The sequence below is a fragment of the Protopterus annectens genome, chromosome 8.part0 (genome assembly GCF_019279795.1).
Source record: "Protopterus annectens isolate FY-2018-M chromosome 8.part0, PAN1.0, whole genome shotgun sequence".
Taxonomy (NCBI): Eukaryota; Metazoa; Chordata; order Ceratodontiformes; family Protopteridae; genus Protopterus; species Protopterus annectens.
This window is the reverse complement of record NC_056741.1, coordinates 1,827,546,969-1,827,572,796: the sequence shown is the minus strand read 5'-3', so window position 1 is coordinate 1,827,572,796 and position 25,828 is coordinate 1,827,546,969. Positions and strand designations below refer to the sequence as shown.

Sequence of the window (25,828 nt, the reverse complement as noted above, 5' to 3'; positions counted from 1 at the left end):
TGCAGAGAATGCTAAGGAGGAAATACAAAAGTTTGTCCAACAAAAACTGAGATTCAAACTGCTATACCCAGCTATCTTCAAAATATGTTTTCCTGGAGGAACAAAATAATTTTTTAATGCAGTTTATGCTACGGAGATAATAACAGAAGTTTGTCCAACAAAAAATGAGATGTGAAACAGAAGGAGATTCTGCTTCTTGTTGTTCTGGTAATAGACAACTGAGAGACTGTGTCAGTGAAACATTTTCCAGTTATCTATGGAAAATGTTTGAGAGAAAAAAGCAAAAGAGTTAACTAGAAAAACTGGGAGTGCATTGGAAATTAAGCAGAGACTGGATTTTGGAGACTAAGATCAACAGGAATAAAACTAGCAATTCAGAAATTGACAAATAAATGTTTGAGTACAAAGCATTAATTGTATTTGTGAAACATGACAGAACATGAAAACCTGGAAATATTGGACTTTTTGACTTTGTTAAAATTGTAGGGCTCTAAAGTATATATGCCCTACTTCATGCCACTAATGTTTTGAAGAGCATTTGGGGGGGAGAAAGTTAACTGTAAGTAAAACAAAGTTGTGTTCTTAATAATATTGTTCTTATAATGCATGATGTAATCTGCATGTTATAAAGTAAGGTTTCTTAAGTTATTTTCTAGTGTAATGGGGATACTAAAGTAAACAGGTGCCCCTGTTTTTTCCTTCATTTTTCTATCTCCTTGTTCAGTTTTAAGAGATAACTTAAAAAAGAAGAATGTTCTGGTCAAAAGAGCAGTATGTATATAAGAAACATTGATGTGCTTTTTTCACTCTTGCATAGGGGAATGACTGGATTAATGCCCTTGGCTTGAGCTAGTAAGTTTTAAGAAAAAACAAGTCAATAAAAAAGAACATTGTCTAGCAAATAAATGCATGCTTGTAGAAACAACCATATATTTGGTTCTCGTGTCTCCATGGAGGCAATCTGATAAAGAACAATAAAACAGAATACTTATTCCTTTCAATTGCTAGGAGATGATGTTTTCTGAAAGCATTCAAGTGTTTCCTCTATCTGGGACAGTAATAATAAAGGTAAGACAAACCAAACAGCTCTTGGTAGTAGCACGGGCTGTACCATGCATCTTAGCATGGATGACCTTCCTTTTAAGTTAACTCAAGTCTGAGATGTCCGTTTGAGACAGTTGTTCCTGTTAGGAGGATAAAACTTCAATATTTGAAGATGTACATAGTTTTATGTGTTGGTATTAAGTTAATAAATTTTAGGGATAAATTAGGGCTATATTTTTTTTTGTTTGAGGGCTTTCAGTAAAACAAAAAGATTTTAAAGATGTGACAAGGGGCTTAAATGGATGCGACAAAAAAACAACTGTATAAAAGATCAACCTGCCAGACATTATTGTATGCATGTAACACAAAAGCTGGAACTAGACACTTAAGCTGTTGCACTTAAAAGGTTGGAATAATAACTTTGTTAACTTTAATGATGCTTTCTGTATTATCTTTAAATGTAAATTGTTTCAGAGAGATGTACAAAAACAAAAGAGTAACGAACTGCATTAAAAACGTAGAGTGCAAATAGCTATGCTAAAGGAGACATATTTGTAAAGAATTGAACATGTGAATTTGATAGTTTTTTTAAGGTTGGTAATTCTTCGAAGTACCTGGGACAAAGAAAAACAGGAGTGATTATATTAATTGCAAGAGGCACTCCAATAGTGGTAGAAGAGGACAAAAACTACAGTAGTGGTAGATTTGTAATACTAATGGGCTACTGACAAGAAAGGAGGATTACACTGGCATGTATTTATGTTGCACCTAAAACTGCTGTAGTGGAGCTTAAGAAAATTCTGGGAGAAATAATCAGCTTTAAGCAGGGAATATTACTTCTAGTTGGGGAATGGAATTTGATTTGCAGCAGTGAAGATGTATCAGGTGGCAGAAGGGAAAATGTAACAAAGGAGGGTAAATTTTATTGAAATTTATGAAAATATATGTCATGGAAGATTTAAATTCAGTAGAAGGAGATCAGAGTGAATTTGCATATTCCCCAAGATTCATAAACTGGACTAGACGGAACATATATTTCACAGAAACACGTGCATTTAATTAAAAGTTTGATTTGCATCCAGTAACTATTTCAGATCACTCACCAGTAATGAAAATAAAAATACAGGTTAATGAAATAAAAAATTGACACTTTGCAACCTATCTTTTGAAAAGGGCAGAATTTAAGAAATGAGTAGTGGAAATTATTCTGGAGTTTAGAGAATCTAGAAATTTCTTATGAAAATATAGCTAGGGAGTAGGATAAAATTAAATTGGAGTTTAAAAATAGGGTGGAAATAAAAGAGCGATATGGTTAAGAAGTAGCAAGAATTATTTACAGGGACTGATAAAGGTAAAAGTAATGCAGAATAGGGGAAAGCTCACAGAACAAGAAGAGGAGCAATTGCAGAATACTAAACAGAAGATAAGGGATTACCACGATAATATGCATGATTTTAGAAAGATTGCTGCTAAACAACTGTTTTTGATAAGAATTCCAGAGCACAAAACCTTTTAGCACAATGATTCAGGCAACAGAAAGTAGGAAGGGTTATAGCCAAGCTTAGGGAGCATACATCAAGGAAGATAACAAGAGATCCTGTAGCGGTACTAGAAATATTTCGAAAATTTTATGAAAGTCTGTATAAAGCGAGGAAATATGGAAATCAAGAAAAGGTACAAATGTAAATGTTTATGGAAGAATTAAATATGCCAAGGTTAGAGGTAGATGCAGCTCAATTACTAACAGTTTGGATAGGAGGAGATGTGATAAAAATGGTGGTGTATAATCAATCCACAGAAAAGTCCCAAGGAACAGATGGTATTCCTGTGGAAGTTTGGAAGGTAGGAGAAAAAAACTGATAAAGATCTGGAAGGTTTTAACAGTATTTTAAGAGGAAGAGAAGCATCAACATCTTGGAAGAAATCTGTGGTGGCTGTAATACCTAAAGAGGGTAAAGACGCATCAGATCCAGTTTCATATAGGCCCATTTCAATCCAAAACCATGATTATGAAGTGTTTGTAATGGGTAAAAATGGCAAAGGTGATGGCAAAATTGATAGATATGGATTAGTATGGTTTTGTGGAGGGGAGGCAAACATTTGACAACATTAACAGAACATATATGATCAAGAGGGAAGCAGAATGTATGAAAGTGCCACTGTTGTTGATAGGTTTTGATGCAGAGAAAGCATTTGACATATTAAGCTGTAAGTTTATGAACCAGGCAATGGAGGCATTTGTCTTCCCTGATAAAATTATAAAGTTGATTAAGAGAATATATGAGGGATTGGAGACTAAACTTAAAGGGGGGTGGGTTCTTCTCTGATAATTTGTTTGAGCAGAATTAGGCAGAGGTGTCCTCTTTCCCCTTTATTTGCATTATATTTAGAACCATTGGCAAAGAAAAGGGACTCGGAAATCCATGGATATAATTGGTATGGCAGTCAAGAAAAGCTGGCTCTGTTTGCAGATGATACTATTTTATTCCTGATAAAACCAGAAAAAGACATTTCAGTGTTGTGGAACATTTTGAGACACTATCAGATCTTTTCGGGATATAAAATTAATTAAGCTAAAACAGAGAAAATAGCTAAATTATGTACCCAGTCATGAATTGGTTCAGCAATATCTATATTTGTGAGGACATAACAAAATGAAGTACTTTTGGAGTATGGATTAAAAAGGATTCTGGTGTGGCAGCTAAGGATATGTGGGAAGAGGCTAAACAAAAGATAATACAAAAACTGAGAAATTGGAAGCGGTCTCTTATGGATATGGATAGCAAGATACAGTCAGTTAAAAGGTTCTGCGGTAGTGTTGTCGCCTCATAGTAAGACGCTGTCCAGTTCGATTCTCAGCTAGAGCATCTTCTGCGTGGAGACATGCGTGAATGGGCGTACCTTCGTTGAATATGTTTTGAATATGGGTATGAGGGGGGAGATGTGGATAATTTATTACAACTGAAAGAATATGAATGGATAATACGGTTGCAGGCTGATAAAATGCCTGGCTTGAATAATAAAGTAAGTTTGAAGCCAATATTAGTTAAAAAACAGAGGGAAAATGTTTAGTATTTTAAGTATATGTGTTTTTAAATTTTAATGAGATATGTTAATAAGCTTCTTTTGTATGGATGGTTTGTTCATGTGATTGTAACTGTTTCTCCATTTAAATGTGATGAATAGACATTAAGTTGTATGCTGATGAAGGGTGTAGACCTGAAAGCTTCGTATTAAACAGTTTTTACGTTTGGTGATTACAGAGTGTCTTGGATGTTTCTGGTTCCTCTTCTGTGTTTTGTTGATTGAATATTTCAGAGGTACACAGTTAAGGCTCCTATACATAGCACAAGCAGAAACCTATAATTCAAAGTGGAAAGAGATGATGACGAAACATGGGGAAGTTCAAGAAATAAGGAGAGAGTAGGATTTTGAATGCAGATCCTTAAGGAGAATAAAAATAACCATACAGAATATTAGATTCATAAAGTAGCAGAAAATAATCTATGAACTAAGCCAACACGGTAATGGAGAAAGGAGATTATGCCGATAGAGGTGACAGCAGTTACGGATGTAGACACTAGTCATGAAGCAGCTGGAAGTTACTGGCGAAAACTGGCAAAAGAACCAGGATATTGGAAGTAAATAATTAGAAAGGTAATAGAATGGGAAGAGGCCAAGAATTTATTTAGACTGCAGCCTAGAGATTGCCTTCCCTATCAAGGATTGATATCAGAGTGTAGGCAAAGAGAAAGAAATAGGGGTACCTAAAGTGAAAGACCGACACTGGTAGAGTTTTTAGTTGAATGTAGAAAAGAAGCTGCTGTTAAAAAAGGAATAATTAGTAAAGCTTATAAAATATTAGGTTCCTAGGTAGGTACTAGGCTATTGGCCTAATTGGGGCATAGTTAAGCTTAGCCACAGAAATTTTTTTTTTTTTTTGCTTACGTTTCCTTCCCAAGTGGCTTAGTTTCCTGTGCCCCCTGTCTAGCAGGGCCACCAAAGTGATTCCCGGGTTGAATTTCCTGTTATCCATCCACTCATCAAGATTCCTCTTGAAGAGCGCTAATGAGGAGCGCTCTGCCTCACATTTATGGGGACCTTATTCCAGAGCAAGGGAAGTCTCTGGGACACGAATCTGTCCCTCTAACAAGTCCTGTTTGTTGTTGATGTCAGGTTTACATCCCTTGAGCGAGTAGCTCTGGTGGATTGGGTTTTCCTTAGGTGGAGCATTTCGGGGTTTGACATAGCCTTGTATGTCAGGCAGAGATCACCTCTGAGTAGCCGGTATGCGACCGAGTACAGTCTGAATTTTTTTAGTCTCATGGCATAGGGCAACTATTAAAGGCCTGTTATCCTCTTTGTGAGGTACTTGTGAGGCCTCTCCAGTTGTTGCAGCTGTCTTGTTAGGTACATCCTGAACGAGGCATTATATTCAATAACTGGTCTAATGAGTGATGAGTAGAGGGGGACCATAACATCCTTATTTCTGGATGCAAACCCTTTTGTGATAAGGTGGGCCATGTAGAAGGATTTTCTAACCACTTTATCAATATGGTTGTCGAAGGAGAGGTTACTATCCACCTGAGTCCCTAGGTCTCTTATCACACTCTCCGTGGTAGGTGGGCTACCACCTATGTTGTAATTTATAGGTACTTGTTTTTTCCCAAAGGGGATGATGATGCACTTGTTGGCATTTAGCTTGAGGCCGTGGTTTTGGCACCACTTATCTGTATACGCAAGACCCTTTTGAAGGATATCTACGTCAGTAGGGGTCTCAATTATGGCACCCAGTTTGCAGTCAATCAGAGGACATTAGAAAGGACTGGAAAGAGGTACTGGATAAGCAATTCACAAAGAAACAATGGGGGGTACATGTATGTCTCCCAAATGTGCAACAAAGTCTAAAAGATTTAGGATCTTTGCTTGGAAGTGTTTACAGAGGTATTTTTGGACCCCAAGTAGACTCCAAAGAATTTTTCCTCAAGAAGATTGCAATTGCTGGAGGTGTGATGGGGAAGAAAGAGGTAATTGGAAACATTTTCTGAGAGTGTAATGAGTTGGCAAACTTTAAAAATTCTCTGCAAATTACTCTATCAGAAATGCTGAGTAAGCAAATTGGTATGACTAAGGAAATTATTTTTTGAGCTATGATACAGAATCTGAATTGTAAGGCCTTGATGAGTCTAATTATGATGGCTACCAGAAAAAAAAAAGTTACTAAGAAATAGAAATCAAAGTTTAAACCGAATGTACTAGAAGCAGTGACTATAGTAACAGAGATAAAACAACTGGAAATGGGATCTTTAGAAAAGGGTAGGAGCAAATTACATAGAAAGAAATGGAAACTGTAGGAACAATACTTACAGACGAGGATTTGAATAAGCTATGAAATGTTTGATAGTGGCTGGATTATATTATAAATGATGTATAATATTTGCAACTAAAATTATGTCAATATAGCTTGTTTTCACTTGTATAAATGAATGACATTTTTGGTCATAAGTTATAATTTAATAAAGATGATTCTTGTTTAATTAAAAAATAGTTTATCAGGTGGTACAACTTATTTCTCATCTAAGGCATTTTTCTTTTGATGCTGTATAAATTGTGATTAAAATACAGCAGTTGAAATACTGCTCAATTTGTAATTGCTAAGTGGTCCAACAGGTGTTTATTTTCCTTTTTGACACTTAGCAGTAACCGCTCTGATTCTTTTTACCTTCTTCTCAGGCCTTGCCTTTCTCCATCTGCTTTAGTCAGACTGTCTTTGTCATGCAGCACCCAACCTGAAGGGTGTGCTGATAAGTAGTCTTCAGAAACGTATAGATGAACAGGATAAGCAGGTTACAGTGGTAGCCAGCACACTGCACCCACTGCATGATTTTTCTTTATCCTTTCCTTTTTAGATTTTGTATTTGAGGGAGAGGATGGCTTCTGTTTCTTGGTGATGACTTTCCCCATTGCTGGCACCTTATATGAATGCTGTTGACTTTCATTTTAGGTGAGCCACCCCTGTTCTAATGAAGTAGGAGAAAGGTTCAGGTGAAATATACTCACTGAAGCTACCATCTGTCTAACATGTCCATTACGTTTTGCTCTAAGGTATTTACTTCTGGGTACTCCCAGCAAATACATAGTCAGGAACACCCTGATTCTGTAGTGGTCATTTTTTAATTATGGAAGCATCATTGCTAGACTAATCCAGCACATTAAGGTATCAGAACAGGAATTTCAAGACATACAGTTACCATAACACAGAAACCTTTAATTTTGTAGGGCACAAAAACTGTTACTTTTCTTATATAGTGCCAAATTCTGGTCCCTGTCTGAGAACAGCCATAAGTTACCAGGAATGATCTTTTCTGGCATAAACTAAAATTTTCTAACATCTAGACAGGGGCCTTGTGAAAGAGAAGTCATCTTACTTGGTGAAGCAGGAAAACCAGCAAAGAAGTTTATGATACCTTCACCAGGTTAGGAGGAAGTGACAGTAAGTACTTCCTTACTTAACTGAAAAGTATGTTTTCTTCCTCATGCATCCCGGTCATCTAGCCTTTTCTTTTCATCAGCCTACTTGTTCTTTGTTATACCTGTGTTGGTTCTGGACTGAGAGCAGGGCTTTAGAAAAGCAGTCATCAAGGTAGTCATAATGGATGGATTATTTTTCCCTGCAGAGCCCTGTCAGCAGCTTTGAAAACTTGTCCTTGCGATGTCTCCCCCACAGATCATCCGTACGTCTGTACGAGTCAGAGATGCTTACACCGCATCGCCATTTTGCACAGGCTTCAGCAAGTACATCTTGAGCCTTTGTTCTCCTTACTAGAGATATGCTGAAAAACATATGATGGGATATTGTCTGTGCCATCTATTCCTCAACGAATGAGTCTTCAGATCTGACTTCAGCTGCTTTTGGACTTTAGGATCCACAGCTCAGGCTCCTCCCCTTGCTCATAATACCCTCATATCCTCAAGATAACTTCACATCATCTTTGCCGCTTGTAGTAAACAGATGTCATCTGCTTTGCACAGGCTTACCTCGGCTAAGTTTTTTTTTTTTTATTCATATTTTTCTTGTCAGATTCTTTGGTTGTGTCCCTTTTGCGAAAGTCTACTTTTTCTTTTCAATATGACTTTGAGGCATCTAATAAACAGTGGTGGGTTTGGCAACTTGTTTGTGTGCTGTGTGGAGCAGTGCCTGTTTTGCTTTTCTTATATCTTCCCCCTTCCAGCAAAATTTGGTTCTCCTTTAAAAGAAGTCAGGTAAATATTGTTTGTTTCTTCGGTTAACATATTAAAGGAGTTATTTAAGCAAGATTACTAGAATAAAACTAAAGAGATGAATGAGAATAGAAAATAAGAAGAAAAAGCCAGTTAGCTGGTGGGCAGAAAAGCACACTAAAGTATAGAAATAGTACTTTTCATAGCTGTAGTACCATTAATTTCTAATGCTAGGATGTTGGTGGGAAATTAGAATAAAAAGATAGAATGTGTTAACTAGTACGGTTAGTTGAAACCATGGAAAAGTGGTAGTATGATAAAGTAAGTGCATTAGACCAGAATAGTCTATTATATAATTGGTACAGTAATGTGAATGTTTAATTCTTGTAAGAGTACCAAAGAAATGGTCATTATTAATATAGTGATGGGTAAAGAAGTAAAGATAGTGACATTCATTCACTATCCTCTTTAAAGAGAGTGCAAGAATATATATTTTTAAGGTGTTGTATTTAGTTCTAAACTTGATACAGTTCTGATTGTAACCCTTCTAGATTCAACATTCAAACATTAAGATACTGCACAGCAGGCTGTTCATTGTATTATATTGTATGGGTGTAGAACATTTGGTTTGTGTGTCCTGTAAATGAAAGGGTTGAGTCTGTCCAGAGACCTAAATATTAGTATCTGTCAACTTTTGTTTGTTTCCCAGTGAATCAAGAACTTTAATAGTATTAGCTACAGAGGTAAAAGTACCGTAATAAGATTAGACTACTGCAAGGTTGCACACTGAGTAGGTTTTGTTAGTAAGGTAGTTTTGAAACGCACTTCAGTTTTCAGTAGTCCTAGTTTTATCCAAATAGTACCTGAGCTGTCTGGGGCAATCCAAGGTATGCAAGACCATCTCACTAGCAGACTGAGAAGGGAAAAAGGAAGGGAGTTTTACAGACTTATACAAAGACAACTCATTTACTACCTTGGGCATAAAAGAAGGATTAGTATGGAGGGACTCCCTGTAGAAAAAAAAGAGGAATGGACGTAGGGGCCTGGAGTGGAGTAACCCAGCAAGCAGAAGTAAGAGCTCACAGCAAAACAGTCTTCAAGGTACAGTGTTCCAAAGAAACATAATCTGCAGGCTCAAAAGGAGCCCAAGTCATTTCTTTAAAAACAAAATTAAGGTCCCAATGAGGAGGAATAGGTTTTCTTGAAGGCCTAATATGCGGGAAGCTTTTAAGAAATTTAGACATCAAAATGAGAAGTCAAAGGAGGATTCAGGGGCAGACAGGCAGAAATGGCTGACAAATGGGTCTTCACAAAGAATAGGCCACGCCAGACTGGAGCAACTTACACAAATAAGAGAGGATCAGAAGGATCCCCACTGAAAAACATTCCTGTTACGAGCATGGCACCAGACTGAAAATCTTTTCCATTTGGACATACGAGATTTTCTGATTGAGAGGTTTCTTGCCTCCTGTAAAGCCGCAAGCACGTCCTCAGAAAAGAGGTGCCTGAAAAAGATCAAAACCCTATCACTTACAGTGTCAATTGGAGAGTGGACAAGTGGTGGATAGATGAGAGACCCCTGTACTGCATGAGGAGTTTCAACCGGTGAAGTAATTTGTGATGCTTGGCCCTGGGCAGATGCATTAATAGGGGAACCAGTGCTGTCTCAGCCAAAAGAGCATCACTAGCAAGATTTTTGGGGAGTTCAACTGAGTCTTCTGCAGGACTCTTGGAAATGGCAAAAGAGGAGGGAAAACAAAAAGAAACATCCCCTTCCAAGGAAAGGAAAGAGCTTCCGTCTTCCACACCAGATGGCAGGGCACTCTGGAGCAGAAGAGCGGAAGCTGCCTGTTCAGAAGGGAGACAAAAAGATATACCAGAGGAATAGCCGACCATTGGACAATATCCAAAAACATGTCTCTGTGAAGCATCCATTTGTGAGTCTGTGTTTTGAATCTGCCACTAGATTGTGCTCTGAAGGAATGTGTACTGCCTGAAGAGTTAGCCTGAAGAGCCATTCTGCAAAGGAGGTCAGATTTTGTGCTCCCCTGCTTTTTGACTTACGACAGCACTGTAGTGTTGTCTGTGTACACCTTCAAGGGACCTGGAGTGAACATGGGGTGAAAAGCCTGAAAGGCCAGAATCAGAGCTGTCACCTCTTTGATGTGGATGTGGTTTGACTTCTGATGGGGAGCCCAAAGACCACAAACTTTCAGGTGACCAAGAGAATCTCCCCATCCTATGTCTGAGGCATTGGTGAACAGCTCTTGAGAAAGCGATTGGATGCTGAAATGGCCAGCCTGGGTTGAATCCATCACTCAAATTCCTTTTTGAGATGGAAGGAGAGATGCACTAAAATCTAGAGTGTGACAGTGTTGTAGCCAAACTAACTTGAGGTATCACTGAAGCTTCTACGTATGTAGTCTGGCAAGAGGAAGCAGTGGAATAGAAGAGGCAATGAATCCCAGGGTCTGATGAAACTTCCTGGCTGGCATGGCAGTCAGATGAAGAAAAGACTGAAAGAAGGCTGTCAACAACAATACCTTTGGAAGAAGAAGAGCTACCAACATGGGCACTGTTTGAATCCTGCATCCAAGATGCACATGATCCTGAGAGGAAGTCAGGATGGACTTTTGGAAGTTGATAGTAAACCCCAGACTTTGAAGAAGAGAGATGGGGAACTGCATTTCATGTAACATTTGGGAGAAGGTGCCTGAAGCAACAAGCTGTCTAGATAAGGAAAACTCTGAATGCCTTGAAGCCTGCAGAAGGCAATCACAGGAGCTAGGCTTAGGGCAGCAGCAGGGACAAAGGGTAAAGCAGGGAACAGAAAATGAGAGGAAGACACAGAGAAACATAAAAACTTCCTGAAAAGAGGGTGACTATGAATATGAAGGCAAACCTCTTTCAGATCTAAGGACACCAGAAAAGCCTGTGGTACTAAAAGAGGAAAGCGCGTTTGAAGAGTAAGCATCCATACAGAAGGGACCTCGAGAAGGGTGTTGAGCTGGGAGAGATCCAGAACAGGTCTCCAAGTGCCTATCTTTCAATGAACCAGGAACATCCTGGAATAAGGGGAAGGGGTGACGGGTTGAATGGTTCCTTGATTCAGCAGGTACCCTAGAACCTCCAGTAAAGGAGGAAGTTGCTGTAGAGGAGGTTGAGGAATCCTTTTAAAAAGGAGCAAAATATTTCCATGCCATGAAGTAATCCTGATAGATGATAGAACCCAAGAGTCAGAAGTGATGAGATGCCAATTTGGAAGACAAAGGGAGTGCAAAAGAGACAAAAGAACATGGTTTAAAAGGGGGGGGGGCAAATTGTCAAAGAGAAGCAGGCATATCCGATAAAGCAGGCTTCTGGGCCACAAAAATCTGAGAAGCCTTAGCAGAGGGGGGCCCGCCACCCACCCTTCCTGCCCTTAGAGGCCTGGCAGGGTTCCTGTGAACAAAAGCATACCTAGAAGGATACTTTCTCTGGAATTTAGGGATAGGATAGGGAAAAATATGCTTAAGGTCCTACAAGTGCAAGGCTTCGTCTTTGTCTGAAGACACTTAAACCTGTCAGCAGTAGCAGTCCCAAAAAGATGTTTATTATCCAAAGGAGCATCCAAAAAGTTCTACTTAATTTCCTCAAGTAGAGACCGGAGATGAAGCCAAGAATAATGCTTATGTGGGACCTAAAAGCCGCACCCCTAGAAGAGGCATCAGTGGCATCATAGCTTCACTTAATAGGGTAGCAAGCCACTTGAGAGCAGGATCTAAAAAGGATAAGGCAGAGAATTTGCCTTCAGAATCAGGTAGGTCAGAAATAACCTGACAAGCCTGAGCAATCAAGGCTAGAACATATCTGGTCATGTGAGTCTGGTAATTCATAGCTCTAAAGGCCAAAGTAGAGGCAGTGTAAACTTTCTTAAGAGTGCTCTCCATTGCCCCACTGTCTTTATCAGAAGGCAAAAGTTTGGAAGAGGGCAAAAGTTTAGAAGGTTTGTCAGAAGAGACTGACAACACAGTAGGATCAGCAGAAGGACATTTAAATAAAAATTGACTATCCTCGGAAACTTTATAAAACCTATCAGGTTTCATATGAGCAGGAGGCTGAAAATCAGGAGACATGGAAGCAACTATGAAAGTGTCTAACAAGGCAGCCAACACAGGAGGAACTGCTGATGGTTTAGGAGTATCCCCTGATGCAACTCATAAAATCTCTGAATATCAGACATTTGAGAAGAAACCCACTTAAAGAATTCCATCATCCTAGCAATTGTCCCCCCAAAGGATAATTCCTCAAAAGGACAATTGAGGCTAATAGACTCATCTACGTCAGAACTATAAGCCAAAGGTGAAGACTTATATGAAGAATAGGACAAAGACCCCTCACTAGACATTGAATCCTTATCTGAGGAATCTAGTTCCATAAACTGTTTAGGTCCAAGGAGAAGCAGGTACAGAAATTCCTTGAGGCTTTAGGGCCATTAAGGCAGAAAATAAGCCCTGAGTAAACTCTTGCCTTTCCTGTGAGGATCCTTAAGATAGACTGAAACATGCTTCAGTTTTTCTTATTTTCTTGGAAGGGTCATCAGCCCAAATACTGAAGGCTTCAACCCTTGGCGAGATTTGATATGAGAAGCTGGAACTTCCTTCCTGAACAATATTTGTGGAATTCCTCTAAGACCCTCTGAGATAATCATTCGTTGTTCCCCCTCTACATCTGAAGCAGACCCCTGCAAAGCCTCAGAGGACATTCAAAAAGATGGATCCATGCTGTCCTATGATGGGATTGCATCAGAGGATTCCGATGTAGATGCCAAACGACCTACAGAGCTATTATCTTCTTCTAGAGGGACATCCGATGGAGGCTGGAGAGCTAAAGAATCCAGCCGAGAATTATTGACTTTATTACCTAGCAGGTGTATGTCAGGGTTAAAGGATTCTGCCATGGACCCTGGGCTAATGGTTTAAGCCACTGGTTTTCAAGATAAATGGTCAGGGAAGACAGACTGCTTCTGAGTGTCTTAGGCAGAAATAGCTTACAGATACTGCAAAGAGGTATGGTCGTGGGAAGCACCCAAACAAAAAAAGACAGTGTTCATGATGATCCTTATGGGGAACCTGCCTTCTACACTGACATTTTCCCTTCTTGGATGACATGAACTTTAAGTAGTAAAATAAAATACAAGACTAAGAAAATAAGTAAATAAAATAAATAAATAAAACACCCCAACAAGGCACTTATCGGGTGTTGCTAAATATTCAGTACATCAACAAGGTGTTCAGACCAACTGGAAAAAGTGTGTTTGAAACTGGTGGCAAAGAAGTTCTGGGTAGTTGTGTGCGTATATTCCTTTTACTCCTACATTCTGTGCAGGGAGCATAAATGTGACATACGGCACATATAAGATCTTTCAGGCTTTTGCATAAGCCAACTGTCGGGCAATCTTGGACGGGACATCCCTTCTATGTAGAATACTGCTGCAGTGATATAGAAGGGCATCCACTGTGTCCTACAAGATATCACTTCGTTTTTGAGTTGTATGAACATCTTTGGTTTTCATAGTTTCCCATCACTTGTGTGGTCAAGTATAGAATGTTTCAGATTGAGGAGTTGTATGAGATGTACTGTATTATTTTTGGTTGCACTGTGACATATGCAAAAAATCCATATAACAGTATGACTGCTTAGAGTACAAGTTTTAGACCTTGTGTGGTTGGCACATTTTTTTTTTTCAAATCGCTTTTCTTCTCCTTTCTTAGAGTGACTGTGACAAGCTGTTCAGCCAAGGCATTGGAGGGGAACAAGCTCGGGCTAAGATAGAGAGTGGGCTTTCTGACATGGCAGCTGTTTCAAATAAATTCAAAGACCTGTTACAGGTAAGTGCACACAATTTTTTAAGTAGTGCACAGCGGAGGCCACTTTGTCGTCCTTTCATTTGTTACTGTAAGGAGTTGAACTGAAATACCTGACACACTTGTATGTCTGAACTACTCTACACAGAGGGCTTCATTTTATTTTAATGTCTCATTCATCTGATCTTATTTATATTGAACAAACCTTTTTTTTTAGTCAGCAAAATTGTTAATTGTAAGTTCCAGTAAAAGATTTATTTATTGCTTTTGTTCACCTGGAAGGTCTGACTGGGTACAAGTCCCCATTTTTAGTTGAGGCCCAGGGAGAAATGCTCCATTTTACAGAATGAGTAGAAGCAGTTGTACAAGATTTATATAGTAATTGCACACCCAGACACGTAATGATATGACAGGTTAATCACAAAATAGTAAATATACATACATAGAATAGTAAATAACATAATAGAATTGGAATGATGTGAGAGTTAATGAAAACATGGCAGTTAAATGAAGAATGCAGTAAAATATCAGCCAGTAACAAGCTTATAAGAGTTTAGTTGCTATCAAATGGAAACAATTGAAAATAAATATTGAGTAGGAGACAGTGATGTAATTAATGGATGAAGATAATTGCATGTTATGAAGGAGTATTGAGGAGGTCCAAGTGAAAGGGAAGAGAGATAGTAGTGGAGAGGGGTAGACAATAATCAGGTAGAGATTGTAAAGAAGTAGCTGTATTATGGCGAGGTACATAAACGAAATGCTGTATGCATCAACATAAACAATATATGGAAATGTAGGCATCTGTAAAGAGTAGTTGGATGTATACCTCTACTTAGGAAAAAGTACTATACAAACAGCATGCAGTGTGTAATCAGAAGCAAAATGACAAGTGCAGCCAGCAAAACCTGTGCTAAAGAAAACTATCCAAGGAATACTAGTCCAAAATAGCTAATACTTTATTTGGGAGACCTTAGAAAGTCACTGTAAGTCTTTGAGCAAGGATGGGGGAGTTTGTTGTCCTGAACATCATGGCCATCATACATCCCTGTTGCTCATTATGTTCCCCCATTCATTCCCATGTATGAGGGACTTGCAGCCCATTTGTTCCCCTAGACAGTGGTAAAACAGAGTGGTGCTATCATGGACCACAGGGAAATTTCTACATAAGCCCTACTGTGTGTTCCTCAACTGCTTAGGCCAGGGAGGTGATATACAGAATAAGGAAAAATAGGTGTGTGATTTTTTCACATACTGCTATGCCCCCTTGAAACCAAGCACTTCTGTTGTGCTTCACTGTCCACTGAAGATTCAGATGAACTTCCAAGATGGCTGCACACTGATTAACGGTTTAATTTCAGCTTTCCTAGTGTGAAAACAGAACCTGAGAAGTAACAGATATTGAAATTGTCTTTCTGGGTAAAATTCTGCTACTGGCTAGTAGTACAATGCCTGTATACCAAATTTAGAGATCCAGAAAGAAACTCAGCTACAAAAAATGAAGCAAAAACAATGGATCAGAAGAATCTTGTAGCTGTCAAGCAAACAGCAGTTCAAGAGATGTCTTCCAGTAATTTAGAAGAAAAAAATAACTCAAATATACTCAGAAGTGATTAAAATAAATGAAACACTGAATAAATATGTCAACTCAAATAACAAAAGTCTGGAAAAAATAGAAGTATTAACTAGCTGTGCAGTTGAACTGATAAAACTGCAAAAATCAGAGGATGAAATGAAGAAAAAGATGACCGAGTATGAGGCTTCTCAAGAAGAGCAGTTTCAAAAAATGTTAGAATTAGAAGGCAGGTTTTCTCTTTGTGCTCTAAGATTTTTTTGCTGTACCAGAGAAATTGGGAGGAGCACACTCAACAATTTTGTGACAGCACAGATAAGCAACTGGACCAGTATTGCGCAGCAATATTTGTTAATTGAAAGGGCACGTTGAGTGTGTGCTCCAAGCGTGGCCATGGGAATGCTGGAAAGACCTATATTAGTAAAGATGCAGTCATCCCAGCAGAAAGAGTTGATCCTGACAAAAACTTGACAGAAGGGGCAAGTATTAATAATTGGAGACAACAGAGTGTTTGTGGAAAAGCATAGCACGCTAAACAGGTAGGAGAGAACAGATTTATCCCAGCAATAAAGGAATGCTGAGAGGCAGTTTTGAGATCAAAGCTGCTGTTTACAGCTGTCTTTAGAATATTATTGTCCTGGGGGACCAAAGACAGTTTGGATGCAGAACAGGAAAAAGAGTTAATAAAAAGAAGTTTATCCAACAAAATGTAAGTCAGTAAACAGAAAAGGACTCTGCTGCACATCTGACAATAAAGCTCATTGAGATGCTTTGCTAATTAATCCTTTTCCAGTGCTCCAAATGAAGTACAAGAAAAGCACAGGTGTTGACTAGAAGAATCAGGCGTACCTTGGACTTGAACCGGAGTCTGGTGTTGGGAGATGGAGACGAACAGGATGAAGAATGGAAACATTGAAATTAGTAAATAAATGGGACACTAAAAAGCATCAGTCACATTTGTGAAATATGGCTTTGCAAAGAAAAGTGGCTGAGAAAGACTGGACTTTTCCTGACTTTGTTAAACTTGTGAGTGAACTCTAAAGCATACAACTTACATTATCTCTGTAATGTTTAGAAGCACACTAAAAGGGAAAAAAAACGCAAGTAAAACAATTTTTTTTTTTATTAGTATTTGTATAAAATATTTCATGATATAAACTGCATGTTATATATAGTAAATCAGTTTTGTATACAATGTATTAGGGGTATTTTAAATGTGGGTGAGTCTTTTCAGTCGCTTTTGTATACGTTACAGATATCAAAGTAAACTAGTACTTTAAAGTTGTAGGAAGTATAGGCTTTACAGTATTACAAAATAAGAAAGGATGGACAGAAGCAAGTTTGTTAATATTCTGTGAGCTTGAGCTGCTGGGGTGGGGATGAAATGTAAAAGTGCATTTGATTATAGTGTATATAGAATTAAGATGCTTTCTCTTATTTTTACAAGGGTCGATATCTAGATTACTATCTTGGTTTAAGCTATAAACAAATGTTTTTATAAACAAGTATGCTTAAAATTACAAAATGATGAAAGCTAAGAAAAATGTTAACTTCCTTGCATCTGCAAATATGTTAGCTTTTTTTTATTTATTTTTTTACCATTAGCAATTATTTTCAGTGGAATTCAAGAATTTGCAGTTGAAGGCAGTTGTACATTCTGTTCCAGGTGAAATTTACAAAGACTGCGTCACATATCTGCAGATATGTTAGCTTAATTTGTCATTGCTGACTCCTTTTACATGGAGACAAGCTGTTTGTAGGTGCGAGCAAGTAATCTTGAGAGAGTTCTGAACATTCGTTTCTGATGGAAATGCAAAATTGAAAAGTACAATGGCAAGCAGTTCAGTGAAAAATAAAGTTGAAAATTATGGGACATGAATAAGACATAGTAGCCTCTCTTGCAGCCCAAATACTTTAATGCATTTAGTAAAACAGTGAACAGTTTAGTTTTAGTTAAGGATAGTCAGTGTTATTTTTCCTTGGGGCTAAATGTTAATGCTTTCTGAAAGCATATAATATGTTTTTCACATCTGGGAAGAGAATATAGAAAAGAAAACTTAATGCAATCAGTGTAATTGGGAATGTAGGGTGTAACATGCCCTTTAGCATGGTAACCTTAATTTTAAGTTAGGTAATGCCTGTGGGTGCAGCTGTTGATTTGGGGCATTTGTTCCCATCTGTGTGGTTAAACTTCATTTGTTGAAGATGCACATAGTTTCATGTGCTTGTTCAAAGTTAACAGTGGATGAGGGTGTTACAAAAATGTTTTTTTTTTAAGGTTTTCATTAAAACAGCAAGTCTTGAAAAATGTGACTTGGGTTCAGATGGAGATGAGAAGAAACAACTGTATAAACGATAAACCTGCCAAACATTAGTGTGTGCATGTAAGATAAAAGATGTTCTAAGTGAGAACAATAGCCTTTAATTATAATACAGTATTACACTATCCATATTATCTTTAAATGTAAATGAGGTTATTAAATTATATTAAGAAATGCAAAGTACAAATAGTAATGCTACGAGAGATGCATTTGGAGAGAATTGATCATCCGAGTTTGATAAAGAAAGGACTTCAAGATGAATATTCAGCGGAAATCAGGGACAAAGGAAAAGGGGAGTAATCATACTGATTGCTAGAGGAACACCAGTACTGATAAAATAGGAAAAAAACAACAGTGGTAGTTTGTGGTAGTAAAGGTCTGTTGGTCGGGGAGAAGGATTCTGCTGGAATATATTTATATTCCACCAAAACTACTGTCATGGAGCTTAAGAAAATTTTGGTAGAAATAATTAGCTTTCAGCAGGGAATATTGCTTATAAGTGGGGACTGGAATTTGATTGGCAATAATGAAGATGTATCAAGAGAATCAAAAAGGAAAATATAACAAGGCAGGATACATTTCTGAGAAATATTTGAAAATATTAATTACGGAAGACATGAATTTATTAGTAGGAACTTGACAGAAATTACATATTATTCCCCAAAGTACAATAACTGGTCTTGACTGGATAAAAATTATATTTCACAGGAACCAGTGCATTTGATTGAAAGCTTCAATGCCCACCCGTTAACTGTTTCAGATCATGCACTAATAAAAGCTAAGATAAAAAATGCAAGGTAATGAAGTACAAATGAGACACTGGCCATTTTTTCCCACCTACCTGTTAAAAAGAGAGGAGTTTAAAGAATGAATAGTGGAAATTACTAGAGTGTTATTAGATAAGGTAGAATTATTTTCAGAAATGATAGCTAGTGAGTGGGATAAAATGAAAATGGAGTTTAACACAAGGTAGAAATGGTTCATGGTTCATGGATTAGTACTAAGCTAACTGCCCTTGCGAGCCATTTTAAGCCTAGCCAGTTATCCCTTGTGAGATTCAAACCCTGCACCTTATGTTTGTAAGGCAAACACCTTAACCATTAGGCCATAAAAGAGAAAGAGAGAGAGATGGTTAAAAAGTAGTAGGAATTATGTCGAGGGGCTGACAAAGATTGAAATACTGCAGAATTAAGGGGAATCTTACAGAACAAGAAGCACAACTGCAGAGTGCTAAAGAAAATAGAGTATTTGGATAATATGCTTGAGTTTAGAAATATAGCTGGTAAGCAACTGTGTTTTTTTTTTGGTAACTCAAGAGTACAAAAACTTTTAGCACAGTGACTTAGGCAATAGAAAGTAGAAACGGTTATTGCTAAACTTAGGGAGACTGTAACAAGAAAAATAACCAGAAATCCTGTGGAAGTATTAGAGATATTTTGGAAATTTTATGAAAAGTCGTATAATGCAGAGGTATGTGGAAAATCAAGAAAGAGCAGAAATTGAAATATTTATGGAAGACTTAATTATGACATGGTTAGAGGTAGATGGCCCAACAACTAATAGTAATTAATCTACAGGAAAGTCTCCAGGAGCAGATAGTGCTCCTGTGGAAGTTAGGAGGGGAGAAGGTGATAACTATCTGGAAGAGTTTGTTTGATAGTATTTTAAATGCAGAAGCAGCATCAACACCTTGTAATAAAACTGTGGCAGCTGTATTATCCAAAGACTAAAGACCCATCAGTTAGAGCAGCATATAGACACATTTCAATTTTAAACCATGGTACTCGCTAAAAGTTCTTGCCAGAACTGATAGATATGTATCAGTGTAGTTTTGCGGAGGGGATGCAAACATTTGACAATATTAATAGAACAACTCTGATCCAGAAAAAATTTGAATGTAAGAAAATACTGCTGGTGTTTGTGGCTCTTGATGCTGAGAAAGCATTCAGCAGAGTAAGCTGGGATTTTATGAGTAGAGTAGTGGAAACATTTATATTCCCAGATACAACAATAAGGTTAATTAGGAGGATGTATGAATGATTGGAGGCAGATATTCAGGTGGGAAGAATCCTCTCTGATAAGTTATGTTTGAACAGAGGAAAGAAGAAAGGATGTCATCTTTCCACTTTTGTAGCTTTTTATTTAGAGACATTGATAAAGAAAATAATGGACTCCGAAATCCAAGGATATAATTGGTATGGTAATCAAGAAAAGATGGCTTTATTTCCAAATGATTTTTGTACCTGGTAAATCCAGAAAGGAATATCTCAGTATTGTTGAACATTTTGAGACAGTTTCAAGTCTTTTTGGGATTTAAATTAATGAAAATAAAACAAAGGCTATATCTGTTAATTATCTACCCCTACACAAATTGGTTCAAGAATACCCATATTTATGGGGACACTCACTATAAGCTGAAGTATTTGAGTATGGATTATAAATGCTTCTGTTATGGTAGCTAAGGATATGTAAGAATAGACTAAACAAAAATGAGAAACTGGAAGTTCTTGTTTATGGATATGGATAGCAACATTTAAGCAGTGAAAATGTTTAGTCCATTTAGTTGTATGTACAGGTCAGGCATATTTTTATCAAGCAGGTGAGAAGTGGTGGACAATACTGAAGAGTTGAAATGTATCTGGTATGGGAAAGGGGCAAGAATTAAGTTTGATACGTTGATCTTTAAGATAGAACAAGGTGATTTAGGATTGACCAATTTGAAGGGATATTTTAGAGCCACACAGATATATAATATGCGTGTGTGTGTGTATATATATATATATATATATATATATATATATATGTAAAACAAGCAGAAGGTTGTAATTCAAAGTAAAAACAGATGATGACAAAGCGTGGGGGGGTTCACAAAATAAGAAGGGAATGGGATTTTGGATGCAGATCCTTAAGGAGAGTAATTGTACAGAATATTGTATTTGTAAAGTAACAGAAAGTTTTCTAAGACCTTGGTCAACACAAGAATGGAGAAAGATTTTGCCAGTAGGAATGACTGCAAGTAGGAATACAGAAAATAGGTAAGAGGTAGCTGGAATTTACTTATACAATTTGCAGTGGATCCCAGGTTTTGAAAACAAATAACTACAGATTGAAAGGTAATAGAGTGGGGTGATGCCAAGATTGTCTGGACTGCAGGCTATTGACTACCTTCCCTTTCAGGGATTGATATCAGAGTATAGGCAAAGAGAAAGGGATAGAGGAATCCTAAGTAGAAGGTCTGCTCTGGTAGAGCTTTCAGTTGTATCTAGAACAGAAGCTGCTGTTAAGAGATAATTATTAGGGCATATAACATATTGCATAATAACTATAGGACTCGATCAGAGTAGGTTAGAACGATTGGAAAGAGATAATGGAAAAGCAATTTACAAGGAAACAATGGGAGGACATCTCTGTGGTTCCAAAGTCTGCAACGAAGTCCAGCATGTATAGGATTTTTGCTTGGAAGTGTATGCATAGATATTTTATACCCCGAACAGACTTCAAATTTGTTTTTCTCAGGTGGATATCAAATGTTGAAGGTGTTATAAAGAAGAAAGAGATAACTGGGAACATATGTTTTGGGGATGTAATAAGTTGGCAGATTTTAAAACCTCCCTACAGTGTGTGAGAAATATTGGGTAAGCAAATTGCTGTAATTAAGGAAATTATTATTTTGAGCTGGGACATAGGATCTTTATTGCCTGGACATAAGGCTTTGTTCAGCTTAATTCTTTTGGCTGGCAAAAAATCATTTACTAGAAGATGGCACTCAAAGTCTAAACCAACTGTGTTTGAAATATACTGAGTGTTATAAAAGAGAGAAAAAAACTGGAAGAAGGATTGTTAAAAAGGGAAAAAGCAAGTGGCGTAGAAATAAATGGAAATTGTGTGAACAGTACATTCAGAATAATGTTAAGGAGAAGGAGTGAGGATGTTCTTCATCTCACATTGCTGCAGTCCTTACACTTGGGTAGTCCGCTGTCCTCGGTCGGCCTGAATATCAAAGTATTAGGCTGACGTCGGTCAAGGCGCTTAAGACTGACATCAGGACGTCAGGGTATAAATGCGCATGACCGACGTCATATCCTCAGTCTTTTTTGCCGCATGGTCCGATGCAGAAGCAGCGTTGCAAGTGCCGTTCGGCGTTCTGAAATTTTTCGAATTCGGAGTTTCAGACCGAGTCAAAGTTGGCTAAGTACCCCGTTGGGGAATATTTAAGTTTTTTCTTGCCTCAGTGGTTTACCGGATGTCAGAAAAAGTGAATAACTGTATTTCTTGTGGGAAGCAGATACCGCATAGAGATTATCATACTTTGTGTATTCCTTGTTTGGGGCCTGAGCACGACGTTGTAGGGTGTCGCTTTTGTGCTAGGTTCAATAAGCGCACTATTAAGCGAAGGCTAGATTGTGCCAGGTTAGTCTTTGGGAAGCGGTGCAATTATAAGATGCCGTCGGACGCTCCGACGCCCGCTTCTTCGAAGAAGCGCAAAGACAAGGCAGCTAAACCCAGACAAGAAGAGTCGTCCGTACCGGACGCCGGTTCTTTAGAGGCGTCAGTGGAACTGGTGGTTCCGCCGGAGGCTTCTCTGGAGTCTCAGGGGGAGACTTTGTTATTGCAGGATGTGGCCTCCCAGGAGGCAGGTCAGGCTGAAGGGGCTTCTCAGGTTACTGTACTCCCCTCCCTTCCTAAGGTGGTTAGGCCCTCTCCTTCTGTTTCTAAGGCTTCTCCCAGAGGCAGGCCAGGTTTAGCTTCTGTTGGTGTTACTCCTAGTTCTTCTGGTTCTGTGCCCAAGAAGCACATGCTTAAAATGGCAGAAGATTTAATTACTTTGATTAGAGGTTCTTTGCCCCCTCCAGATAAGAGGCCTAGGGTGGAACCAGAGTTGGGGAGTTTTGAGCAGCCTTCAGATGTTTCAGAGTCTTGACTGAAGACTTGCAGGAGTATTCTCCTTATTCTGATTCTGATGCAGATGATTCAACCCCTTCTGCTTCACCTCCAGAGGATTTTTCTTTTTCAGAGACTCTTCATTCCATGAGGGAACATTTTAAGTGGGAAGGTCAGGACTTCTCTGATTCCAGGAAAAGGCTTAGGGAGTTTTTGCTTTTACCCCAGCATAGGCCTTTGGCTATACCTCCTGTTCTGGATGTTGTGGAAGATGTGTTTGCGGAGGCTTCACTTAATCCTGATTCTTTGCCTCCTGCTCCTGTTAAACCGGATAGGTATTATAGGGTGCCTGAGGCTCATAAATATCTTTATAAGAGTCCTAGGGCGGACCCAGAAACTGTTAGTCAGGGACCTAAGGGTGTCAAGGCCTCTGTTGTAAAAAATCCGGTTCCTCCAGATAAAGAGGCCAGAGCTTTGGATAGATGGGGAAAGAAAGTCAATACTTCTTCCACCTTGGCTATGAGGGCTTTGAATTGCCAGTTTCACATGTTGAAATATCAGAACTATCTACTTTCTCAACTGAAGTCTAAGGTAGATGCTCTGGCGGAAGGCATTGAGTGTAAGGAATTACAAGATTTAGTACATGTCTCTGAACAGGTGGGTAAGCATTCTTTACAATGTGGTTTTGATGCTGTACAGGCCTCGTCTAGGGTGGCTGCCACTGGGTCAGTTCTTCGCAGGCACGCCTGGTTGAGGGATCAGAATTTATCTGAACATGTTAAGACAAGGATTTTGGATGCTCCTTTACAGTCTGATGTGTTGTTTGGTTCACCTGTTGAGTCAGTCTTGAAGAAAATGGAAGACAAGGCTAAGTCTATGCAGACTGTTAAAGATTTTTTGCAAGTCCAGCCTCCGAAGTTTAGTAGGAATTGGCCTGCTAAGGGGTGGACATACCCTTCTTATGAGTCACAGTCTAGGGGTAGATCTAGACGTGGTAGGGGCAGAGCTCAGAGCTCCTTCAGGCCTAGAACAGGGAGTTCTCCTGCACAATCTTCAGGTGAGGGCAGGGGCTAGTCCTTTCGTAAACAGGCCCAATGACCTACCTTTTCAGCTGCCAGATCCTTCTTGTCTGGCAGCACCTTTGGGCGGAAGGTTGGCACTCTTCAGAGAAAATTGGAGTTTGATTACCCAGGACAGATGGGTATTGGATATCATACACCAAGGTTACAGGTTTTATTTCCATACCTTGCCTCCTTTCAAAGGCATGCCGGACGTTCCTCCTCAGCAAAGACTAGAGGCTCGCAAGCAAATTTCTCTGCTGCTCCAAATAGGGGCCATACAACCGGTCCCTCTACCAGAAGTGGGCCTAGGATTTTATTCTCGCCTGTTCCTAGTGCCAAAGAAGGGGAACACGTGGAGACCAATTTTGGATTTATCTATCCTCAACACTTATCTGGACATTCCCAAGTTCAAAATGTTGACGTTACAACAGCTTTTACCTCTGCTGGGCAAGGATCACTGGATGGTGACTTTGGATCTCAAGGAGGCTTACCTTCATGTTCCTATCAGGCTAAGTTGCAGGAAGTATCTGCGTTTTCGAGCTGGGACTTCACATTATCAGTTCTCTGCATTGCCCTTTGGCTTATCTACTGCGCCCAGAGTGTTCACGAAGGTTCTGGCTCCAGTGATAGCTTTCTTCAGGCTAAGAGGAATTCAGATCTATCCTTATTTGGACGATTGCCTGATTCTGGCCCAAGGAAAGGACGAACTTCTTCATCATTTGCAATATGTGATAGCAGTGCTAAGATGCCTGGGGTATTCTGTGAACGAAATAAAGTCCAGTCTAGTACCCTCTCAGGACATGTGCTTTCTGGGTGTGAGACTGAATACAGCATCCCAGATGGCTTTTTTGACCCTGGACAAACAAAAGAATCTTTCTCTTTACTTCCATCAATTGTCTCATCAGTCCAGGCTGACTGCAAGGACAGTCCTTCAAGCCTTGGGGTTCATGGCATCTTGTATTCTGGTGCTTCCCAATGCCAAACTGCATATGAGGAAGCTGCAATGGTATCTCAAAATGTATGGACACAGCACTGCCAAGATTTGGACACTGTCATTCAAATAATACCTTGCATTCAAAAGGAATTTTTGTGGTGGGCTCAGGAATGTCACCTAAACAAGGGACTCTCTGTGACCCGGCCAGAGGCGAGTCAGATTCTAACGACAGATGCCTCAGACAAAGCTTGGGGAGCTCATCTAAATGGAAAGTGGGTACAAGACACGTGGCCTGCCAGACTTCAACATCTACATATCAACTTGAAGGAGATGTTAGCAGTCCAATTTGCATTAATAGCTTTCAAGGATTTACTTCTTCCAGGGCAGGTGTTGATTCTAACAGACAACACAACTGTCATGTGGTACATCAACAAGCAAGGGGGGACACATTCTTATCCTCTATGCAGACAAGCAATGATTTTGTGGGAGACTGCTCTCAGTTTACAGCTGAATCTTCAGGCAAGGTTTCTGCCGGGAGCACAGAACTCCTTAGCAGATGTGTTGAGCAGGCAAATTATGGATCCCCACGAGTGGAAATTGGATCCTCATGTATTTCAGAAATTGACAGTGTTCTGGGGAACTCCAGACATAGATCTGTTCGCTTCTCCACTAAACTACCAGCTGCCAAAGTTTTGCACAAAAAGGTTTCATCCCACAGCTTGGAAAGTGGATGCTCTTTCATTCAGCTGGAACAATCTTCATGTGTATGCCTTTCCACCTCTGCCTCTCCTCCCAAAGGTACTCCTGAAGGTCAGACAGGACAAGCCAAAGATGATTTTAATAGCTCCAGATTGGCCTCGACAGCACTGGTACCCATTACTGAGAAGTCTGGTACGGGAGCCTCCATGGCCTTTGCCTTGATTCCACACCTGCTGTCTCAGGAGAAC

At 39.0% G+C, this 25,828-nt stretch overlaps 1 protein-coding gene across 2 annotated transcripts in view; it reads left to right on the top strand.

Moving 5' to 3' along the window:
- The window catches only part of COG4 (component of oligomeric golgi complex 4), an 873,278-nt gene that overhangs the window by 676,104 nt on the left and 171,346 nt on the right, over positions 1 to 25,828 (top strand). For both annotated transcript variants that reach the window (XM_044081315.1, XM_044081318.1), the window contains one exon: positions 14,019 to 14,135. In XM_044081315.1, coding sequence (XP_043937250.1) covers positions 14,019 to 14,135 — 117 coding nt within the window. The remainder of the gene's footprint in view (positions 1 to 14,018; positions 14,136 to 25,828) is intronic.